Source organism: Malus domestica, chromosome 07 (assembly GCF_042453785.1).
Source record: "Malus domestica chromosome 07, GDT2T_hap1".
NCBI classification, from domain to species: Eukaryota; Viridiplantae; Streptophyta; class Magnoliopsida; order Rosales; family Rosaceae; genus Malus; species Malus domestica.
The window spans coordinates 5,198,243-5,221,434 of NC_091667.1; the positions used below are offsets into that span (position 1 = coordinate 5,198,243).

The following is a 23,192-nucleotide window of genomic DNA, read 5'->3' on the forward strand; positions in this document are numbered from 1 at the left end:
CAATCGAAGTGTGGAAACTTTTGGGAGAGACAGGTATAACATGGCTCACTGACCTTTTCAATAGGATTTTGAAAACGAAGAAGATGCCAAATGAGTGGCGAACGAGCACTTTGGTGCCTATCTACAAGAATAAGGGCGACGTACAAAATTGCATGAACTATAGGGGTATTAAGCTAATGAGTCATACAATGAAGCTCTGGGAGAGAGTCATTGAGCATAGATTGAGGCAAGAGACACGGGTTTCGAACAACCAATTCGGGTTCATGCCAGGGCGCTCAACCATGGAGGCAATCTATCTCTTACGAAGATTGATGGAAAGATATAGAGATGGGAAAAAGGATTTACACATGGTCTTTATAGATTTGGAAAAAGCGTATGATAGGGTCCCAAGAGACATTCTTTGGAGGATTTTAGAGAAGAAAGGAGTACGAGTAGCATATATCCAAGCTATAAAGGATATGTATGAAGGAGCAAAGACTGCCGTAAGAACTCATGAAGGACAAACCGAAAGCTTTCCCATAACTGTAGGATTACATCAAGGCTCATCCTTAAGTCCTTACCTTTTTGCGTTGGTAATGGATGAGTTAACAGGACATATTCAAGATGATATTCCTTGGTGTATGCTTTTCGCAGACGATATAGTGTTGATAGATGAAACTCAGGAAGGGGTAAATGCAAAGCTTAACCTTTGGAGAGAAGTGTTGGAATCTAAAGGTCTTCGCCTAAGCCGATCAAAGACAGAATATATGGAGTGCAAGTTCAGTGCAAATGGAGGCCAAAACGAGTTAGGGGTGAGGATCGGAGATCAAGAAATACCAAAGAGCGACCGTTTTCGTTACCTAGGATCTATCTTGCAAAAGAACGGAGAATTAGATGGAGATCTCAACCATAGAATACAAGCTGGATGGATGAAGTGGAAGAGTGCATCCGGCGTGTTGTGTGACCGCCGTATGCCACTGAAGCTCAAGGGAAAATTTTATAGGACGGCAATAAGGCCGGCGATGCTGTATGGCACAGAATGTTGGGCGGTGAAACATCAACACGTACACAAAATGGGTGTAGCGGAGATGAGGATGCTTCGTTGGATGTGTGGGCACACGAGAAAGGATAAGATTAGGAATGAGGATATCCGGGGTAAAGTAGGAGTAGCCGAAATTGAAGGAAAGATGAGAGAAAATCGGTTACGGTGGTTTGGACATGTGCAAAGAAGGCCTACTGACGCTCCGATTAGAAGATGCGACTATGGGACAGAGGTTCAGGGCCGAAGGGGTAGAGGAAGACCTAGGAAAACTTTGGAAGAGACTCTAAGAAAAGACTTAGAGTACTTGGATCTAACGAAGGACATGACACAGGATCGAGCACAATGGCGTTCTAAGATTCATATAGCCGATCCCACTCAGTGACTTGGATTTTCCAAGTCTCCAACCGAGAAGTTTTCCTCACTCGGGAAATTAAGGGAACACTACCCCAACCTACATGCTCCACTCAGAAAGCTTCAACATACAAGCTTCAACAAAAGAAAATTCAAAGAACTTAGCGAAGAAGGCTTTGGTGTATTTAACACAATACGTTGAAATGAAGGAAAGCTTATTTATTGATATCCCCGATAAGCTACAAATATGTACATATACGAGTCAAAATAAACACACAAGAGGGAGCCTTCACAAAGGTTGCTTAGGAGAAGTCTCAGCAGTCGGTAGAGCCCCAAAAAGAGAAGGCACCGGAGGGGGATCATTTGGAGCCTCAGTACTGGACAGAACCCTAGAATGAGGAGGCATCAGAGGTTGATCATTCGGAGCTTCATTACGCGGTACAGCCCCAGAAGACGAAGGCAATAAATGCCTTTGGAACAAACCCACAAATCTCTGATGATCAAGTAAAACCTGACCATCAGTTTCCTTTATCTGGTCAAGCTTCCTCTTCATGTTTGTAGCATAGTCATGTGCGAGCCGGTGCAACTGTTTATTCTCATGCTTGAGCCCTCTAATCTCCTGTTTGAGACTCATCACTTCAGCCGCCAATGATTCAACTTGGCGGGTTCGAGCAAATAGGCGTTGGGCCATATTAGACACAGAACCTGCACACTGAACACTGAGAGCCAGCGAATCCTTAACAGCTAACTCATCAGACCGTTGGGAAAGTAGTCTGTTATCTTTGGGAGTGAGAAGGTTCCTGGCCACCACCGCAGCGGTCATATCATTCTTCATCACGGAATCCCCAACGGTAAGAGGACCAGTAGGGGAGACGAAGGATGGGCGCCATATGTTGTCTGGAGAAGGCGGGGCTGCCTCTTCAACAAGGTTCAAGTCAAAACGACGGTCGGAGGGGCCAGACATTTTCAAAGGTGTTGAAGAGAGAAGAGGTCGGACAAATCAAGATCTTAGAAGTGCAAGAATGAAGCTTCTACTGGTGGAGATTCAAGTGTGCTTTGGAACTTAATGCCAGCCCCTATAAAAATCTGCACTCGACGGAGCTTCAGAAATCGAAGAGGCGCCTGCTCAGAAATCGAAGAGGCGTTTGCTTTCTCAAAAGCTGGGCTGCTTAGAAATCACGAGGGTTGATCTCAGAAATCGAAGAGGCGTTTGCTTTCTCAAAAGTTGGGCTGCTTAAAGACCACGAAGGCCGATCTCAGAAATCGAAGAGGCGCTCGCTTTCTCAAAAGCTGGGCTTCCCAGAGACCACGAGGGCCGATCTCAGAAATCGAAGAGGCACCTACTTTTTCAGCCTTGTCAGCACCTGTCACACGCACACTCAGCTTTGCAGAAATTATTGGCATTCTGTCGAAGACTTCTGGGGAAGTAGAAAGCACATGAATCTTACTGTTCAATCACCCACTTCCCACACGCAACAATAGCTCATGGGTACCACAGATAACTTTGCCCAAGTTCTCTGCCAAAGTTGAGCACGTGAAGCTTGCAGCTCCCACTACATCGCTCTGACCAAGAAGGGTAAAAGAATAGCAAAGAAACAGCACTAACAAAGTTTAGACCCATAAATTTTGAAGGTCTAGCTACCATATTATTACCCACAAGGGTAAAGGAACAGTACCACTGCTGGATAATTGGAAAGTCCCTGTGTGTCAACCTCTGTGCTTCGTGGCAAGGTAGACTAGCAAACATGCCCAACCTTTACTCACATTCGAGAAAACACTCCCAATAAGATTGCTTGCTCCAAAATCGAAGAGGCACCGTCCTCCGAATCTCGAGAGCCAGACTCCCAACATGACTACTTTCTTAAATTCGAAGAGAGGGTAAAGGAACAGTACCATTGCTGGATAATTGGAAAGTCCCTGTGTGTCAACCTCTGTGCTTCGTGGCAAGGTAGACTAGCAAACATGCCCAACCTTTACTCACATTCGAGAAAACACTCCCAACAAGATTGCTTGCTCCAAAATCGAAGAGGCACCGCCCTCCGAATCTCGAGAGCCAGACTCCCAACATGATTACTTTCTCAAAAATCGAAGAGACACTTCTCCCCGAATCTTCGAGAGCTAGACCCCCAGCATGATTGCTTTCTCAAAAATCGATGAGGCATCGTTTTCCAAATCAATCGAAGAGGCGCTCGCTTTCTCAAAAGCTGGGCTGCTCAGAGACCACGAGGGCCGATCTCAGAAATCGAAGAGGCACCTACTTTTCTAGCCTTGTCAGCACCTGTCACACGCACACTCAGCTTTACAGAAATTATGGGCATTCTGTCGAAGACTTCTGGTGAAGTAGAAAGCACATGAATCTTACTGTTCAATCACCCACTTCCCACACGCAACAATAGCTCATGGGTACCACATATAACTTTGCCAAAGTTCTCTGCCAAAGTTGAGCACGTGAAGCTTGCAGCTCCCACTACATCGCTCTGACCAAGAAAGGTAAAAGAATAGCAAAGAAACAGCACTAGCAAAGTTTAGACACATAAATTTTGAAGGTCTAGCTACCATATTATTACCCACAAGGGTAAAGGAACAGTACCACTGCTGGATAATTGGAAAGTCCCTGTGTGTCAACCTCTGTGCTTCGTGGCAAGGTAGACTAGCAAACATGCCCAACCTTTACTCACATTCGAGAAAACACTCCCAACAAGATTGCTTGCTCCAAAATCGAAGAGGCACCGTCCTCCGAATCTCGAGAGCCAGACTCCCAACATGACTACTTTCTCAAAAGCGAAAAGAGGGTAAAGGAACAGTACCATTGCTGGATAATTGGAAAGTCCATGTGTGTCAACCTCTGTGCTTCGTGGCAAGGTAGACTAGCAAACATGCCCAACCTTTACTCACATTCGAGACAACACTCCCAACAGGATTGCTTGCTCCAAAATCGAAGAGGCACCGCCCTCCGAATCTCGAGAGCCAGACTCCCAACATGATTACTTCCTCAAAAATCGAAGAGACACTGCTCTCCGAATCTCGAGAGCCAGACCCCCAGCATGATTGCTTTCTCAAAAATCGAAGAGGCATCGTTCTCCAAATCTCGAGAGCCAGATACCACAGACCACTTTTTCAAAGTGCTCTGACAGAGTTAAAACATGTGAAACTGGCAGCTCCCACTACCGTGCTATGACCAAGCAGGGTAAAGGAATAACATTACTACTTGTTGTTAGGGAGACTCCTATATATGTCGACCTCCATCCCCAACGGACAGGCAGACCTGCAAAAATGCTCAACCCTTCATCATATCTGAGAGGGCACTCCCAACGAAGCCTTTCGAAATATTCAGCTTTCTTTCCCCCCGATAATACCTCTGCAAACAAGCTATACTAGAGCAAGAATATCTCATATCATCAGGGTTAAAAGCAAGAGTATCCCATATCATGCTTTTTCCCTGTCTTTTCCTTTGGCCTTGTTTTTACCTGCAAGACAAGGAGAAAGAGAGCAATCAGTCAGCACTTGGAATCAAGCTTCCAGCCAGGAACTGACTGCCTGGAACCCCTTACCTGATTACTTACCTGGCATTGCTCTCGAGTACTCATCTTCAACATCTTATGTTTCCAGGGAAGATTCCGCATCTGCTTGAGGAACAGATAGGGCAAGTGCGAAGGATACAAGGAAGCATGTGGAGACAAGCGTAACAGCACACGTGCCGATACATCCATTACTCTGTCAAAAGCAAAAGTATCCCATATCAGCAGGGTGGAACGTACTCTAGATTTGATGGACTTGTTTTGACCCTCAAATTCTTCAGTCGGCCTTATACTCTGGAGGAAACCAGAAAACCCTCCAGCTCAGTTCAAGAATAAGCCTGTGGAAAGTTACTTCTTCAAAAGCAAAAGTATCTCATATCATCTCTTCTCATTTTTCTTCTCTTTATCCTTCATGCTGCTGCAAGATGGGGAGAAGGTGAACAATCAGTCGGAGCTCTGATTGCTTACCTTGTCTGTCACCTCTTTCAGCAGACCCCCTAGCTCGGCGACTTGGGGGACTCCTACTACATGGTTTGTATCGCGCTTGACCAAGCCTGAAACTACAAGTAAGCTTCAAGTGAAATTGATACATTACCTTGTGCATCTCCACCAGTTAAAGATACCACCCCTGGATGGAGGAAGAGTACTTCCAGAGAAGATGCCACATCTACCTATGAGACAGATAAGGCAAGTCAAGACGACACCACACTCCGATATTTAGAAGTTTCGTGATTACGAGATCATTCTCCCACGATATTTCCTAATGTCATTTGTACTAAATCATTCACTTGTACTCACTAAAGGAGAGCTTGAACCTATGTACTTGTGTAAACCCTTCACAATTAATGAGAACTCTTCTATTCTGTGGACGTAGCCAATCTGGGTGAACCACGTACATCTTGTGTTTGCTTTCCTATCTCTATCCATTTATATACTTATCCACACTAATGACCGGAGCAATCTAGCGAAGATCACAAAAAGCGACCGTTTTCGCTACCTAGGATCTATCTTGCAAGAGAACGGAGAATTAGATGGAGATCTCAACCATAGAATACGAGCTGGATGGATGAAGTGTAAGAGTGCATCCGGCGTGTTGTGTGACCGTCGTAGGCCACTGAAGCTCAAGGGAAAATTTTATAGGACGGCAATAAGGCCAGCGATGTTGTATGGCACAGAATGTTGGGCGGTGAAGCATCAACACGTACACAAAATGGGTGTAGCGGAGATGAGGATGCTTCGTGGGATGTGTGGGCACACGAGAAAGGATAAGATTGGGAATAAGGATATCTGAGGTAAAGTAGAAGTAGCCGAAATTGTAGGAAAGATGAGAGAAAATCAGCTCCGGTGATTTGGACATGTGCAAAGAAGGCCGACTGACGCTCCGGTTCGAAGATGTGACTACGGGACAGAGGTTCAGGGCCGAAGGGGTAGAGGAAGACCTAGGAAAACTTTGGAAGAGACTCTAAGAAAAGACTTAGAGTACTTGGATCTAACGGAGGACATGACACAAAACCGAGCGCAATGGCGTTCTAGGATTCATATAGCCGACCCCACTTAGTGGGAAAAGGCTTTGTTGTTGTTGTTGTTGTTGTTGTTGATCTTTTTCAATTCATTCGATACGACGGCCGAAAATGGAAGAGTGTGAGAAATAAAATGGGGTGTGTGGATATCACACCCCAAAAAATAATATACGAATTATATGTGGGAGGTTCACCGCTAAATATCACTGAGCTCTTTTGCGATAAAATTTACACCTAGTAATAGATGGTAGGCAACACCTAGTAATGATGAACTCCACACCTCGTAATGATAGGCCTAAAAAGTGTCATGGTATTACTGTCAGAGCATGTTATTCTTCTGACACGAAAAGTCGTGTATGCTCCGGCATAATAAATGAGTTATTGGTTTTGTTATCCCATCCCTAGGAAATAAATGGAAGTGTTACATACTATGCTATGCAAGTCTTAAATCATTAAGGAAGGTAACTAACCATCAACTTCTATATCATGAGGTCAACAACATATGATTCAAAACCAGTCTCCCTAGCATTTTTCATAAATTTTTAGTTTTACATGCTAGTGGAATACGTGTAACATGAGTAAAAGTGAAAAGATTAAAATGAGAAGGTAAGTGAGAAGTTGCAAGCACTCCCCTTCGTATTTAATCAAAGCTCAATAATAATGTCATATCCTAACACAGGTCAACTGAAACAATTATTCTATGAAGAAACTCCAAGCAAGTGATGAGTGCAAAGCCCAGTGTCCTCCTAGTGCACCAAATAACGGGCTTCGTATTATTAGTCATATCCGGTGCTGATTCATGGGCAGCAACATACATCTGAGTAGGGGATTGCGACAAAGCGACCCAATTTCTCGCTTCATGTTTTTACCTTGTGCAGTATCCATGACCAGGATGATGTATCCTTCCCGGGGGAAATCTGTAGCCCCAACAGCAAGCTACGCAGCCTAGTTTAGTAAACGTAATGTACGAGTATTCAAGCAAGCACAGGCATGAGGCAGCACGCAACGAACCCACACTCTTCAACGTATCCGCGCTGTGTCTACCTGAAGATTAAAGTGAAAGCGAAGGATGAGAAAATCATGCTGCCGTATTCAAATCACACCAGTATGTGAAAACCATCGTCCTCGGGTTGGGTGGGGTTACCTTTTTTGATGCAGGAGAATCATATTCATGCCGGATAGGCAGAGCCACAGAGTGCACACAAGTAAGTCACTCCCATCACAAACTGTCCAGGCCGTCCACTTCCTCCACGCGATAGTCCTCGAATAACAGATTCAGCTTGGGACTTACCAATTTTAGTAAACTAGAGTAAAAAGAAACGAGAAAGAAAAAGAGATTTCAAGTGAATTGGAAGTTCATGAATGTTTTAGCACCCAAAAAAAGGGTGTACAAAATCAATTAAAACAAGTTTAGAGCAACATTTTTAATCAAATATATAATAGAACAAAAGTAAGAATTACCTCTCTAAATGTTTCACTGAATAAAAATTGGAGAGCATTTCCTACATCCTCAGCAGCTAATGGTGCCCTGAGGTAGGGGAAGCTCAAGATCAACCTCTGCTCTCCATGCGGCATTCCTTGACCTTGCGACACCCTCTTGCAGTCTTGCCCTTGCTCCTTCACTTGGCATCATTCCTTGATCCTGCGACACCATCTCTGCTGCATTACAAGTTTCCATCAACTTGTGCTGCTTTGCTGTGTCCCGAGTACTTCACATCTTCGCTCTGATCAAGGGCGTTCTCCTTCCCTCGTTTGCTAGGTGAAGCAACACACATTGCCTGCCAAAACTCGAGACCATAAGCCTTCTTAAACAGAACTAAAACCAACCAACAACAACATCAATATGCATTCACAAAGAAAAAAAACTAGAATCAACAGCACCACCATCTCTGCTGCCAAAATCAACCTCTTGAGTCTCAATATTCCCGGGCCATTCCTTGACTTTTACGATGCTTTCTGACAGCCTTGGCATTGACATCCTTATTGCTCACAGCAGCAGCACCATCTCTGCCGCCATTACAAATTTCCATCAACTCTTCCTGCTTTGTTTTCATAGTTTCCTGCTCATCAGACGCATCCAAGTTCATATCTTTGCTCCCACCAAGAGACTTCTCCTTCCCTCGCTTTCTTGGTGAACCCACTTGAACGTCACTAAAACCTTGCATGAATCCATACGTTTTTTGCGGCAAACCATCCTTGCGTTCGACATCCATCTCCCCTTGTTTCTTCGGCTTGAACAACTCGAAGGGATTGCTCATATTTTATTAGATTCCAATTGTAGTCGCATGTCACCTCACATATAGAAAACATACCTTTTTGTCCTGATACAACTCCAGGGATAGCTCATAACATCCTCAATGGTAGAGCAAAATGCTGTAATCCATCAGTTCCTTTGGATCGTTTCATAGGCTGTGACAATAGGAACAATGTCCGATTAACACCGTTTTCTTTAAGGAGAGTATGTGGACATTCCAACAAAAACTCATGGAGGGTATGTGCACAGTTAATGCAGTGAAAGAAGACACAGCTTTACCTTCAGATCGATGCATTCTCCCACTTCATTTCCACATCAAGTTGTGAAAATCCTGTTTCTTCTCATATCTGTTTCTATAGGATGCCAACACAAGTGCTTTTCTTTTTCATACCCCAGCTCAACATGTATGAATACTGCTAAATTCAAATATGTTGAAATTATAAACGATCGAATTGATCTTGGAAAACAAGCAAATGGTTCTTAAAATCAAACCTAACTGGTGCAGTTTCTTAAATAATTCCAACTAATAAACAGATTGAATTAGCATCAACTTATACATGAGCTATTCATTATGTTACGTCACAGTCAACAAGTGGACTTTTTCTTTATATTGATGAATATAATCAGCGTGTCCCTGACTACACCGTCTCTCTTTATCTCAATTAGAAAGGAAAAAAAAGTTGTTTATTTATGAACTTTTCAGAAACAATTCTGGAGAAACAAAAGTGAAATGGAACTCAAACTTTTTTATCTGCAGTGTTCAACATAAGAAATATCATTCCTGTGAAATGTATAGCGCAACAACCACCCACCTGCTCTAGTAACATAATGGACAGAATTCCAAGGAGGGCAAGCATGAGGGTGGTGCTCCACAGAAACCTGGCTCTCATATTGTTTTGTGGGCATCGTCACCCGTTCTCACTTCAACAGAGCTGTGTATGCGCAAAAACATATCTGCACCCACCCGAAGATGGCAGCAACATGAAGAGAAGATGAAAAGGAATGCTGATTGTATTGAAAATAAAGCAATATATGAGTAAAATCATTCGTGGGGTTACCTATCCAATTGAAGGAGAATCATATTCATGCCACACTGCAGGACAACCATTCGTGGACAGCTAATTGATGGACGTTAAAATCATTGGCCTTAGATAATCCTATCTTTACAGTTCCACAGTTTGCTATCTGCATCAGCAAAGCCGACGAACACGATAGTGACATAATTTTGCCCTGAAAGCATAGTTGAATTTCACTGTTAACATTTGACTAGTGTACAAGCCTAAATGATTAAAGACAAATTCTACAGATAAGGTGCAACATATTTACAGAGGCATTAGGAATAATGCCTTCACATTCTTCCCCACTTTTCCCATTTATCATCCCAATCAAACTCTGAAAGTGGGAACAAAATTTTGGAACCAGTTTTCCTGAATTGCTTATTCCTAAAATATTGAGCAAACAACTCCTGTAGAGAGATTCAAATTTAACTTGTGATGAAAGAAAAATATATCAAAGTCCAAGCATAAGAGGCAAAGAAAAGATTGCGTGGAGTTTTTCCTTCATGTGGTTTAGCCCACTTCCGTTCATCATCAAATTGAAAAAATGTTTGTTTCTTCTCATTGATATTGAATGCAAATGTCAACTTGAGCGCATTCCTTTTTCATACCTTGTCTCAGAAAGATGCCTTAAATTCAAAGTTGAAGATACTATAAATTAATGAGTGATCTAAGAAAACAAGCATATGTCTTAGTGGAACCTAATAAGCACTTCAAATTAATTCCAGTTGTTAAGCATTCAAGTTTGACAATCTGAATCTTTTCCTTATGCATTCTACCACACTCAAATCACATCAGTATTAGAAAGGGAAAAAAAACATCATGCAGGGTTACCTCATCGCCCATGCAGGAATATCACATTCATGATGACAGATAACCATAGCACGATTCGACGACTAGTAATTCATTTAAGCAAACACGTGTTGCTTTTGGATGATTGTCCTGAAATATAAAGAAGCATATTTTTTAAAGGGTAGTATAGTTGAATTAAACAATTAGAAACTCACAGTATAGATGACAGTAACCAATTGAAGAGACACTTTCACAGAATCTGAATCTTGGCTATGGAATGAAATCTGTTGCTACAACAGCAAGCCACCTAGTCTAGTAAACGTAATGTACAGGTATTCAAGCCAGCTCTATACATTACTAGCAAGCACAGCCATGAGGCAACACGCAACGAACCCACACACTCTTCAACACATCCGTGCTGTGTCCACCTGAAGATTAAAGTTTAATTGAAAGATGAGAAAATCATGCCGCCATGTTCAAACCACACCAGCATGTGAAAACCATCATACTCAGTTGGGGTTACCTTTTCCGATGCAGGAGAATCATGTTCATGCCGGATGGGCAGAGGCAGAGCCACTGAGTGGCATTCAAGGACTACAACTTGTCGTAATTTTGGTTTCCTCAGATAATCATGTCTTTCCATTTCCACAGAACGCACATAAATAAGTCACTCCCATCACATTCTCCTGAAAATTTCAAGAAACATTTTTTTTAAAGGACAAAGAAACAGAACAAGAAAGCGATGCAGTATGCTGGGCCTAAACAATGCAATAGAAATTTCTGCAGATACATGTGACAAATTTTACTCCTCTGCCCTGTTCCTTTTATTTTAGTAATTGAACTCTGAAACTTTGAAAAGAATTCAGCGGGATCATCCACTCTCTCTTTAAATCTTAGATAGGGGATGAAACAGGATACTACTCTGCTTTACATCATTGAAGTTATGAACCAGCACCATTTATGTATATATATATTGTGCAACAAAAAACATGGCGAAACAACTAAAAATGGTTAACCTTAAAAATGAAAGAAAAATCTCTATGTAGATTTTATGTAGAAAAGTTGAGACAATCAATATAACAAATAAAAATAAAGTACCAGACATTTGAGAGTTGAGAGTGAAATGAGAAGCAAAAGTTTTGGTGTGAGAGAGAGAGAGAGAGAGAGAATATCATGATGACTTTGTCATCTATCTTTATGCAAGGAATATGAACTAGCTTTCTCCATTCTTTTCCCTTCTTGTTCTCATACCTCATCTTCAGAGAGGGGCATGTGGTCATGTTCAGGAAAGAAACAGATGCCGGAAAACCCTGTTTTGGCAGGAAGTCGAGACTGTCACACCTTCCAATATATAGCTTTTGAAGAGAAGTGAGGTGTTGGAAGTCCATTTCTGTCCAAAGATTTCAGACTTGATAGATAAGAGATTGCAAGAGTGTGAAGAGGGGTAAGAAGCAGCTGTTCCTTGAGCAACGTCTCCAACACATCCTCGCTGCTGATCTGAAATCTTCGAAGGGAGAAGTCGTTGCAAACCCCAGTTCTCCACTGAAGGCCTCAGTTTCTCGCAATCTCTGTTATGAAATGTTTGTAGGTTGGGAGGCAAACCCCTTTCACCAAATGACACAAGATTTGGAAGATCCCAGGTGCTCAATTATAGAAGGGTGGTGCGGGTGTGCATATGTTTGGGCAATACTTCATATTAGATATGAAATTTTTGCTATCGCGTCGCTTTTACGTTGACCAATCTTTCATTTTGCTCACCAATCCATCCCCTCGGTGTCCTGGAGGAAAGACCAAAAAGATCTTGTAACTTGAAATGCAGAAACAGGACAATTACAAAATTATAATTTGCATAATATGTATCTTCTACTTACTTTGTGTTAAGAGCCTCATCACAGAGGAAATTTAAAAGCTTAAGGCATCATATCCATCCCCGCCTCCACTAAAACACTCTGCAGGCAGCTCCTTCAACCTTAGCAACCCTGGACGCAGAGATCAGGTTCTCCAAATCTTGGAACCATGAGCAGTTGGTGCTTGCTTGCTCTAGAGACCTAAGAGAAAATAAAGTTGGCGTAAACCACATGAACTATTTTCACCATCAAAGCTTACTAAAGTACTTTATGCATAACTATAATATACTAGGTAGAGTGCTTACTAAAGTACTTTATAGCTATGAAATCAAACAATAGAGTACTGTTCACTTCGTCCACTTCCTCCACACGATAGTTCTCGAAGAACAGATTCAGCTTGGGACTTTTCAATTTAAAAAAAAAATAGAGTAAAAAGAAGAAGGAAAAAGAAAAAAAAAAAAAAAAAAAGAGATGGCACCTAAGAAAAGGTGCACAAAATCAATTAAAACAAGTTTAGAGCAACATTTTAATCAAATATATAATACAACAAAAGTAAGAATTACCTCTCTAAGGGTTTCACAGAATTTCAAAATATTTCCCACATCCTCGGCAGCTAATGGTGGGAAGCTCAGGATCAACCTCTCTGGTCTCAACGCGGTGTTCCTTGACCCTGCGACACCCTCTTGCAGCCTTGCCCTTGGCATCATTCTCATTCACAACAGCACCACCATGTCTGCTGCATTACAAATTTCCATCAACTCGTCCTGCTTTCCTGGATCGAAGTAATTCACAGATTCGCTCTGACCAAGGGTGGTCTCCTTCCCTTGTTTGCTAGGTGAATCAACACAGATTGCCACCGCCAACACTCGAGACCATAAGCCCTCTTAAACAGAACTAAAACCAACCAACAACAATATCAATATGCATTGACAAAGAAATAACTATAATCAACAGCACCCCCGTCTCTGCTGCCAAATTCAACCACTTAAGTCTCAATATTCCTGGCCCACTCCTTGACTTTACGATGCTTTCTCACTGCCTTGCCATTGACATCCTTATTGCTCATAGCAGCAGCACCATCTCTGCTGCCATAACAATTGAAGGAGAACCATATTCATGCCACAGTGCAGGAGAACCATTCATGGACAACTAATTGATCGACGTTAAAAACGTTGGCCTTTGATAATCCAATCTTTACAGTTCATCAGTTTGCTATCTGCATCAGAAAAGCCGACAAACACATTAGTGACATAATTTTACCCTGAAGGCATAGTTGAATTTCACTGTTAAGATTTGACTAATATATAAACCTACATGATTAAAGAAAAATTCTACAGATAGATGTAACATATTTACAAAAGCCTTAGGAATAGTGCCTTCACATTTGTCCCTACTTTTCCCATTTTATCACCGCAATCAAACTCTGAAAGTGGGAACAAAATTTAGACATGATTTGACAAGGAAAGATAGCAATGTGAAAGTTTTAGTGGGAGCAGAGTAGTAATAACTTGAGGTGTACCAAGATGCAAAATAATAAGAAAATTTAGGAACCAGTTTTCCTGAATTTCTTATTCCTAAAATATTGAGTAAACAACTCTAGTAGAGAAATGCAAATTTTACTTGTGATGGAAAAAAAATATACATATATATCAAAGTCCTTCACAAAAATTGTTTGTTTCTTCTCATCGATAATGAATGCAGATGTCAACTCAAGCGCATTCCTTTTTCATACCTTGTCTCAGAAAGATACCTTAAATTCAAAGTTGAAGATACTATAAATTAATGAGTGATCAAAGAAAACAAGCATATGTCTCAGTGGAACCTAATTAGCACAGCTTCTTCAAATTAAATTCCAGTTTGTTACGCATTCAAGTTTGACAATCTGGATCTTTTCCTTATCTTAAGATGAATGTGCATTATACCACACTCAAATCATATCAGTATGAGAAAGGGAAAAAAAACATCATCCAGGGTTACCTCCTCGCCCATGCAGGAGAATCATATTCTTTACAGATAGCCATGGCACGATTCAACAACTGGTAATTTATGTAAGCAAACACACGTTGCCCTTGGATGATATTGTCCTGAAATTTAAAGGACCACGGTTTTGTTAGAGTAGCGTAGTTGAATTAAACATTTAAAAACTGACTGATTCATTGATTAATTAAACAGAGTATACGTATAGATGACTGTAAACGATTGAAGAGAAACTTCTACAGAATCTGAATCTTGGCTATGGAACGAAAATGGTGGTATGTACGTACCTGACTATGACTTGAGCCTCAAATGATGACTTGATCATCTATCTTGATGCAAGGAATGTGAGCTATCTTGCTCCACTCTTGTCCCGTCTTCTTCTGACACCTCTTCTCCAGGGAAGAACACTTTAGGATGCTCAGAAAAGAGAGCGATGCTGGCAAACCCTCTTTTGGCAGGAATTCGAGACTATCACAGTACCAAATTTCGAGCTCTTGAAGAGAAGTGAGGTATTGAAGTCCCTTTCCCTCCAAAGATTTCAGACTTTCCATTCCAGAGATTACGAGAGTGTGAAGAGTGGTAGGGAGCAGCTGTTCCTTGAGCACCGTCTCCAACAGATCCTCCCTCCTAGAGATACAAAATGTTCGAAGGGAGACAAGTCGTTGCAAACCCCAGTACTCCACCGAAGGCCTCAGTTTCTCACAACCACTGATTGTAAAGGATTGTAGGTTGGGAGGCAAACCCCCTTCTGCAAATGACTCAACATTTCGAAGACCGACTATCCGCAACTCTTGAAGGGTGGTGAGGGTGTGTATTCGGCCGGGCAATAACTTCAAATTCTCGCATTCCTGGACTGTAAATCCAGCCAGTTTGGGAGTGCGCAATCCCCCGTGGGGAAAAGAGACCAGATTTGGACACGTAGAGATAAGGAGACGGTCGAGATGAGTGAGATTTTCATCATCAGCTCCTTCTCCAATGGCAAGGGATTCTAGATTTTTACTGCCCCAGATCAGAAGAAATGAAAGTTTGGGGAAAACGCCCAGCGGGAAGGACCTCAGTGAATCACAGCTGTCCATCAATTCCAAATATCGAAGGGATGTCAATTTGGCCATCATCTCATGAGATAGGAATTCTAATCTCCTGCATTCTTTTATTTCAAGAGATGTCAACGAAGTGGGTAGACCATTTCTCGGGAACGACAAGAGTGACTCGCAGTTAACGAGACTCAATCTTTGAAGACAGCTGCTGAAGTGCGGCTGCAAGCAATCTGTGCGACTAAAAAATTGAACCCCAAGCCTCCGAAGCGAGCACAGCGACTCCGTCTCCAGTAGCGAAGAGAGACCAGGGCATCTAACTATGTTCAGTTTTTCAAGAGATTGTCGCAAGGACTCCGTGTTGACGATGAGAGACCAAGGTATCCATCTTGTTCTGGTAGCCCTTTCATGTAGAACCCCGCAGTCGGACACCCAAAGCTCTTTCAATGAAGGAAGATGGTCGGGCAAGTTTCCCTTCAGCTTTGGACAATTCCCTAAAATGAGCACCTCAAGACGAGGAAAGTCTGGAGATTGACCTCTACCTGGACTCGACAGCCATTCCTCCCACTCCGGCATCTCTTTGAACCATAGGCACTTGAGAGATTGAAATGGTTGACTTAGAGAAGCTCCATTACCCCCGTAGAACTCAACACCAATACTCATGACAAATTTCATCCTTTCTATATAGAGCTCTTCGAGAGTGGGAAGCTGCCCAACCGGTGGCAATGACAAGCAAGTACTACAATCACTGAGATGCATGACTTTTATGTTGGAGAAGGAAGAGTCTCCCAACCAATCCGGAAAACTGGTTCCACCATAAAATTTGATGGTCAGCTTCACCACATTTACGGAAGGTTGTAGACTTTCAAGTACATGTCTCTCTTTTATGGAATCATTTGCATCCTCACAACCCCATGCCAACTCTACTTCGTTGACATCGTTCTTATCCTTCAAATTGGCCCCCAAGGCATCCATAGGATTGACAACATTTTGCAGATTCAAGATAGATAGTTTTCCTCGAAGGTTCGACAATTGCCCCAGTTCACCAATGCCACCCGACCTAGTAGATTCCCCCAACACAAAAGCAGTCAATGTTCTCAAACTTTTTAGTCTACCCATTTGCACCGGCATATCTTTTATACAAGTTCCACTAATATCAAGATGACGCAAATTAATCAATTTCCTCATGTCTGCAGGCAATTCAACAAGAGAGGAACAACCGACTAACAATAGAGTTTGCAAATTGTAGAGAGTGCACATCGTATCTGGTAACTTTTTAACTGCAGTGTAAGAGAGATCAATGTAGTGCAAGTTTAAATGTTTACCAATGTAATCAGGTAATAGAGTGATATTTTTATATCTTGACAGCGACAACACTCGTAAACATTTTAGTGCTGGTAATAAATCATCTAGAACCTTTATGCTTACATATAGGCTCCCCCATTGATGGTATGGTCTTAAAGACATGGGAAATAAGGTGCGCAAACACTTAATTTCATCCAATGGCTTAAATCTTGCAGCAGTATCAAATCTTCCTCTCATATATGACAAATGCCGAACTCTTTTAGGAACTTCATGCGACTCTCCCTCATCCAACCAAAAACAAAATTCTCCAGACACAGATCTAGCCAAATCATTAATGAGATCATGCATTGTGAAACTTGATGATTTCCAAATGAATGATCTTTGAAGTAGTGATCGTGACAATAGTTCATCAATGTATCTCTCACCGAGCTCTTCCAATCCTTTACCGTTCTCATCTTGTGGAATTAAACCCACTGCCATCCAAAGTAGAATTATATTTTTCTTTTCAAATTCGTAGTCCTTTGGGAAAATTGAGAGATAAGCAAAGCATTGTTTTAAATAAGTAGGGAGATAATGATAACTCAATCTTAAAGATGGAAGAACACTTTTATCAGTATGCAATATCTCCCAAAGATTGCTATTCAATATGGGACTCCACTCTCTGTAACCTACATTACAACCTAAGAGACCCCCAAGTGCTTTTGCAGCTAAAGGAAGACCGTTGCACTTGCGTGCAATTTTCTTACCAATTTTTTCCAAGTGTGGATGCGCACTAGGCTTTTCATTTCTAAATGCATGTTTTGCGAGTAACAACCAACAATCTTCATGTGACAATTGTTCCAAAGAGTGAATAGGACCGGTATGCACAATGGATGCGACACTTTTGTTCCTTGTTGTCACTATGACCTTACTTCCCCTCGCCCCATAAGTAAAAGGAGCCCGTACAAGATCCCAATCACTATAGTTATCATTCCAAAGGTCATCCAACACAAATAGGAACTTTTTCTCCCTCACTTGTTCCCTAAGTTCAACTTGAAGCAAGCTATCTTGAAGACTGCAAGGTTTTGAGATAATTGATTCAATAAGGGTTTTAGTTACCCTCATAGCATCAAAATCATCGGAAACACAGGCCCAAGCTGTAACATCAAAATGCTCTTTTATATTTTTATCATTGTAAAGGAGCTGAGCAAGGGTTGTCTTACCAACCCCACCCATTCCCACTATGGGGATTACTGATATGTGGCTGCTACTTGCATCATCCAATAGCAACATTCTCTTCAACTTCTTTTTATCTCCATCCCTACCACAAGCACTAAAGTCATGCTCAACAAAGGATGTTGTGGGAGTTTTTTGAGAAACCTTCTCCTTAACGCCTCCTATAAGACCAAGGAGATCCTTTTGTTTCGCAAGATGTTCCAACCTTTGGAATAACTCTTGTATCCTACCATTCATGCCTTGACAAAAAGGATTAAAAGAAGTAGAGAGGAAGTTCCACACCTGGGACGTCTTTTTGGTTTGATATTCATCAGCTTCCACCTTGCTTCGCAAAACTTCAGTATCGATCTCAGCCAGCAGGTCCTCGGCATCGAAGACGGCATGTTTGAGCTCGTCGAGCCACTTTCTCACACTAGGTTTCTCAATTTGCTTCTCTTCTGCATCATCGAGCACTGCATCGAGGGTCAGAAAAGTCAGCTTCAGTTTCTCCAAGAGTGAATGGTCAAGCTTTTTTCCCCGTAAGAAGTCCATGAACTCCCCAGAAGCAATCTTGTCGCACAGCGTCTGAATGGAAGCGGAGAGAAAAGCCTCTCCAATCAAAGCTCCTGCCATTTCTCTCTCTCTTTCTCTGTGTTTTTTTTTTTTTTTTATCTTCAAAGAAGTGTTGAGGTGAGGAAGAAGAAGAGTCTTATTAGCTTAATTTCGTTTCGGAAAGAGACCCCACACGTTAATCAAAGAGTCTTATTACCTATAATTTAAGTGACAATTTCATAGTAGTCGGTTTGGTTGGTGTGAGAGTGCGGGTTGGGTGGCTATTTTTTAGTTATTAACCATAACACCACTTTTGTTTGTTGATAATTTGATATTAAGCCGCGTTGGAATTTTGCTTTTGGGCGGATACAACACAGGATCTTTAAATTGATCACCTAATTAATTAACATTAAAATTGTAATCTTTTGTTGATTATGTTATCATGTCATCATGCATGTGAAAAGAAGTCACACTGACCTGGTTAATTAATATATTGGAGTTATATTACAAGTTGTTAAACTCAAAAATAGATGGGATCTCTTTTTTTTCATCCCTTGCCAGGTCTTATAATTGGCTTGTAAAATAGGAGAGCTTCAACTCGAGTCCAAGCAGGCAACAATACAAAGCCTTTCATCAAAATTTTGTCATCCAAGTGCACCTAGCAATCCCTTCTTCTAGTTGTCCACCCATTTTTCGATTGGTTACCAATTTCTTCTTTTGCAGTATGTCGAGATTAAAATGAATAAAAGTGAATTAAATTAGTATCATGCATCGTACAAAGACATACTCAGAACGATAATTACAATAAAGGATGTTATCAATACTTTGCTTCAACATCAAACAACAAATCTATCGTTGGAAACAAATAACAAGATAATGCATTTACGGATCATATTTTTTTAGAGTTTATTGCCTTCATCGTGAGATGATGACTCCGATTTCTATTAATTTTGAGCAATATAGATATTCTGAATATCTGATGAATGAAAAAAATGGAATGCCAAAAATAGCAATGTACCGAGACTTATAAAACACCAAAGTTTTAAATATGAATATTAAAAAGATACTTATGATAAAAAGAATTTTTGGCATTTTAGCTAAAATGATCCCTAAGATTGATATAACTCATCACTTTTGGTCTCCGAGATTTGAAATTAATAGAGGTGATCCTTGAGTTTGACTACCATCAATCATTTTGTTCATTCTGTAAAAAAAAAAATGTTACATAAGGACCAAAATGACAAAAAAAAAACCCTTAATTTAATAAAATATGGCCCAAAATGATTTTGGCAAAATTAAGATCATTTTTATCATTTTATCCTTATTTAACAGAGATTTTTCGCAGAATAGTCAAAATGGTTGATGGTGAATAAACTCAGCTCAGGACCAATTCTATTAATTTTAAATCTCAAAACTAAATTGAAAAGTTATAACAATCTCAACTTCAACTTCTCCATGAGTGAATGGTAAGTTATTTCTGCCGGAACAAGTCCATAAACTCGTCAGAAGCAATCTTGTCGCACAGCCTCTGGATGGAAGAGGAGAGAAAAACCTCTCCAATCAAAGCTCTTGCCATTTCTCTTCCCCTCTCTCTGGTTTTTTTTTTTTTTTTTGTACTTCAAAGAAGTGTTGAGGTGAGGAGGTGAGGGGGTGAGGAGGTGAGGAGGTGAGGAAGAACAAGAGATGACTTGATACACTTTTGGTCAATAATTGAGTGGACCCCACACGTTAATCATAGAGTCTACTTTTTATTTTTTTAACATATCATAGAGTCTTAACAATTTCCTAATAGTTGGTGTGAGAGTGACAGAGTGGGTTAGTTGGTGTGAGAGTGACAGAGTGGGTTGTGGGAATTGGATAAGGATTATTTGCCCTCCACTTCCGGTGTTCTTCCGTGCCCTCTTGTTTGTGTGGTCACGGTTAAGCCATGTCAACATTTTATATTACTATTTATTTTTGTCTTATTATCTCTATAAAAAATCAATATAAAATGTTGACGTGGCTTAACCGTGACCACACAAAACAGGAGGGCACGGAAGGTCACCGGAAGTGGGAGGGCAGACAATCCTTGTCCGAGTGAATTTCAGTGGGACAAGGATTGTCTGCCCTTCCACTTGCGGTGTCCTCTTGGTTTGTGTAGTCACGGTTAAGCCACATTAATATTTTATATTGTTTTTTTATAGAGATAATAAGACAAAAATAAATAGTAATATAAAATGTTGACGTGACTTAACCGTGACCATATAAACAGGAGGGCACAGAAGGGTACCGCAAGTGGAAGGGCAGACAATCCTTGTCCATTTCAGTGGACCTCACACGTTAATCATGCATGTAAGTAGCATCACATTGACTTAGTTAATTAATAGATTGCAATTGGACTATAAAAATAGGAACAATTTTTCTTTATATCCGGAACACGAGTGGTATAGTGCATGTAATTATATAAGTGAATGAAAATTTTATTTTTTAAGTTGTTAATCTTTTAATATAAGTATCCCACAACTTGTATAGTGATACATGATGTACCACTCCGTGTTCTGATCGCACTGAAAAATTCTCTCCAAAATAGAAGGGCTCTCTATTTTTACTCCATTTGCCAGGATATATTTTTCATTGTGATCAACACACGAGTGGTATACCACGTGTTTTATATAAACGATGAGAAATTTTACTTTTTAAGTTATTAACTTTTTAACACACATATCTCACCACTTATATAGTGACAAGTGGTGTATTAACCCGTGTTCTGTCACTAAAAAATCTCTCCCTTGCCAGGTCTATGGGGAGATCAAAGCTTCTACGCCCAAAATGGGCGTGGTCTCTCTGTACCTCAAATTATTGTTTGACACACATTAAGTCTATAAAAACAAAGTTAAAAAAAAAAATAAGTTTACAAACAAATATCAGTCAATAATTGGAGCCAAAGAGAGACTACACTCATCTTAGATACAGAAAATTTGATCACGTTCTAGAGATGTCAATGGGTTGTAAAAGGAGTATGATATTCACACACTTTTTTTTACTTCTCACATACCTTTTATTAATTTATGTCATTTGATTTCCTTCAATTCATCCAATCTGACAACCTAAAATTAAGAAAACATGTGATAAGTAAAAAGAAGTGTATAAACAGTATATTCCGCCGTAATAGGGGAACTTCAACTCGATTCTAAGCAGGCAACAAAACATTGTCTTTCATCAAAATTTTGTCCTCGAAGTGCGCACCCTAGCAATCCCTTCTGGTTGTCCACCCATGACCCATCCTTTTCAATTGGGACAAGGATTGTCTGCCCTCCCACTTCAGGTGCCCTCCCGTGCTCTCCTGTTTGTGTGGTCACGGTTAAGTTATGTCAACATTTTATATTACTATTCATTTTTGTCTTATTATCTCTATAAAAAATAATATAAAATATTGACGTGGCTTAACCGTGACCACACAAAACAGGAGAGCACGAGAGGGCACCGGAAGTGGGAGGGCAGACAACCCTTGTCCTTTCAATTGGTTACTAATTTCCTCTTTTGCAGCCCGTTGAGATTAAAATGAATAAAAATGAATTAAATTAGTATCACTTGTCATATATATGTGTTCACGCTCAGAATGATAATTACAACGAGCAAAATAATATGCGTCAACCTCAAACAACAAACATATCATTAAGAATAAACAGCAAGATCTTGCATCTATGAATCATAATTTTTAGAGTTTACTACCTTCTTCGTGAGATGACTCCAAGTTCTATTAATTTTGAGCAACATAGATATTATGATGGATGAAAAAAATGAAGGCTTTAATGTTCCGTGACTTATGAAACACCCAACTTTAAACATGAAAATCTGAAAGATATTTCTCTAAAAACAATTTAATTTAAAGAAAACTTAGAAGGCCTCACTATAAACATAAACGATCTGGGAGGGAAGAAACATTCGGGAAGAGGGAGAGCGAGTTTAGAGATGTGGTTTTGTGGCGCTTGGTACTTGGAGTGAGACGGAACAGGTTCATCTCACATTTGGTGCGACAAAAAAAACGTAAGACTCACCTATCCTTAGAATGAATTTTAGTTTAATTTTTGTACCACACTCCCTCATGAAAAGTACTTATTCCACTCCATGGAACGAACTTATTTCACCCCTTGAAACACAAAAATACCCCTGCTGTTTTTCAATAATTCTACTACCAAATCATAAAAACAAACCCTAATCTTGTGTCTTTCTTCTTTCCTAGTAGCCTCTCTCTCTCTCCTCGTCTTCTCGGCGGAGAGGCTCCATTCTCTGCTTCGTTCATTACCTCTCTCTTCTCTCGTCGCAGCATCTCAATATCTTCCCGCTTTGATTTAATTGTCAGTTTTTCTGAGTTGGTTGTGATTTTCCTCATTCAATTAACCATGGTTTTTTTATGTGTAGAAGTGGAAAACCCTAGAAATTTATGGGTTTTCACTGAAATTGATTTTCCGTACCACAAGGTTTGTACTGTTTGGGGTTAAGGGTGTAATTTAGAGGTATTCATCCATTTCTGTGTTTATGTTTATGCAACTATTGGCTGGGAAAATGAATCGTTTCTTAATTTTTCCTTCTCATAAGCTTAAGGGAATATGGCTGCTGTGATGAATGTGAAATAATTACCCAGAAATACATTATTACCCAGAAGAACCTAATGAACTTCTTCATTACCAACAAATATTAATATTCATTAAGTGTCATTGTCACAAATATATCATAAAATAAGCAAGGATATGTTGGCCTTTTAATTTTTTTGTTCTTTTCCGCCTGAGCGT

The 23,192-nt window shown here is 40.5% G+C and overlaps 1 protein-coding gene across 7 annotated transcripts; it reads right to left on the bottom strand.

The window, feature by feature from the left end:
* Nucleotides 1-6,913: 6,913 nt before the first annotated feature.
* Nucleotides 6,914-18,532, bottom strand: LOC114825963 (putative disease resistance RPP13-like protein 1). 7 transcript variants are annotated; one of them, XM_070824499.1, is made up of 16 exons: nucleotides 14,623-18,532; nucleotides 14,336-14,442; nucleotides 12,922-13,574; nucleotides 12,664-12,761; nucleotides 12,383-12,559; nucleotides 11,763-12,289; nucleotides 11,035-11,197; nucleotides 10,865-10,939; nucleotides 10,554-10,661; nucleotides 9,723-9,894; nucleotides 9,477-9,618; nucleotides 8,944-9,077; nucleotides 8,723-8,819; nucleotides 7,872-8,188; nucleotides 7,555-7,714; nucleotides 6,914-7,454 (listed from the first exon to the last, which is right to left on the bottom strand). In XM_070824499.1, exon 1 carries the CDS (start codon nucleotides 18,499-18,501, stop codon nucleotides 14,641-14,643), a length of 3,861 nt encoding a protein of 1,286 aa, XP_070680600.1. In that variant the 5' UTR covers nucleotides 18,502-18,532; the 3' UTR covers nucleotides 6,914-7,454; nucleotides 7,555-7,714; nucleotides 7,872-8,188; nucleotides 8,723-8,819; nucleotides 8,944-9,077; nucleotides 9,477-9,618; nucleotides 9,723-9,894; nucleotides 10,554-10,661; nucleotides 10,865-10,939; nucleotides 11,035-11,197; nucleotides 11,763-12,289; nucleotides 12,383-12,559; nucleotides 12,664-12,761; nucleotides 12,922-13,574; nucleotides 14,336-14,442; nucleotides 14,623-14,640. The 7 variants fall into 7 exon arrangements, with proteins under 7 accessions (XP_070680600.1, XP_070680598.1, XP_070680601.1 ...); XM_070824497.1 differs by having other exon boundaries at nucleotides 8,295-8,819; XM_070824500.1 differs by lacking the exon at nucleotides 12,664-12,761 and having other exon boundaries at nucleotides 8,295-8,819; nucleotides 9,723-9,849.
* Between the last annotated feature and the right edge of the window lie 4,660 nt (nucleotides 18,533-23,192).

Excerpts from the sequence above, each read along its gene's own strand:
- LOC114825963 (XM_070824500.1), bottom strand. The coding sequence starts at position 18,501 with ATGGCAGGAGCTTTGATTGGAGAGGCTTTTCTCTCCGCTTCCATTCAG.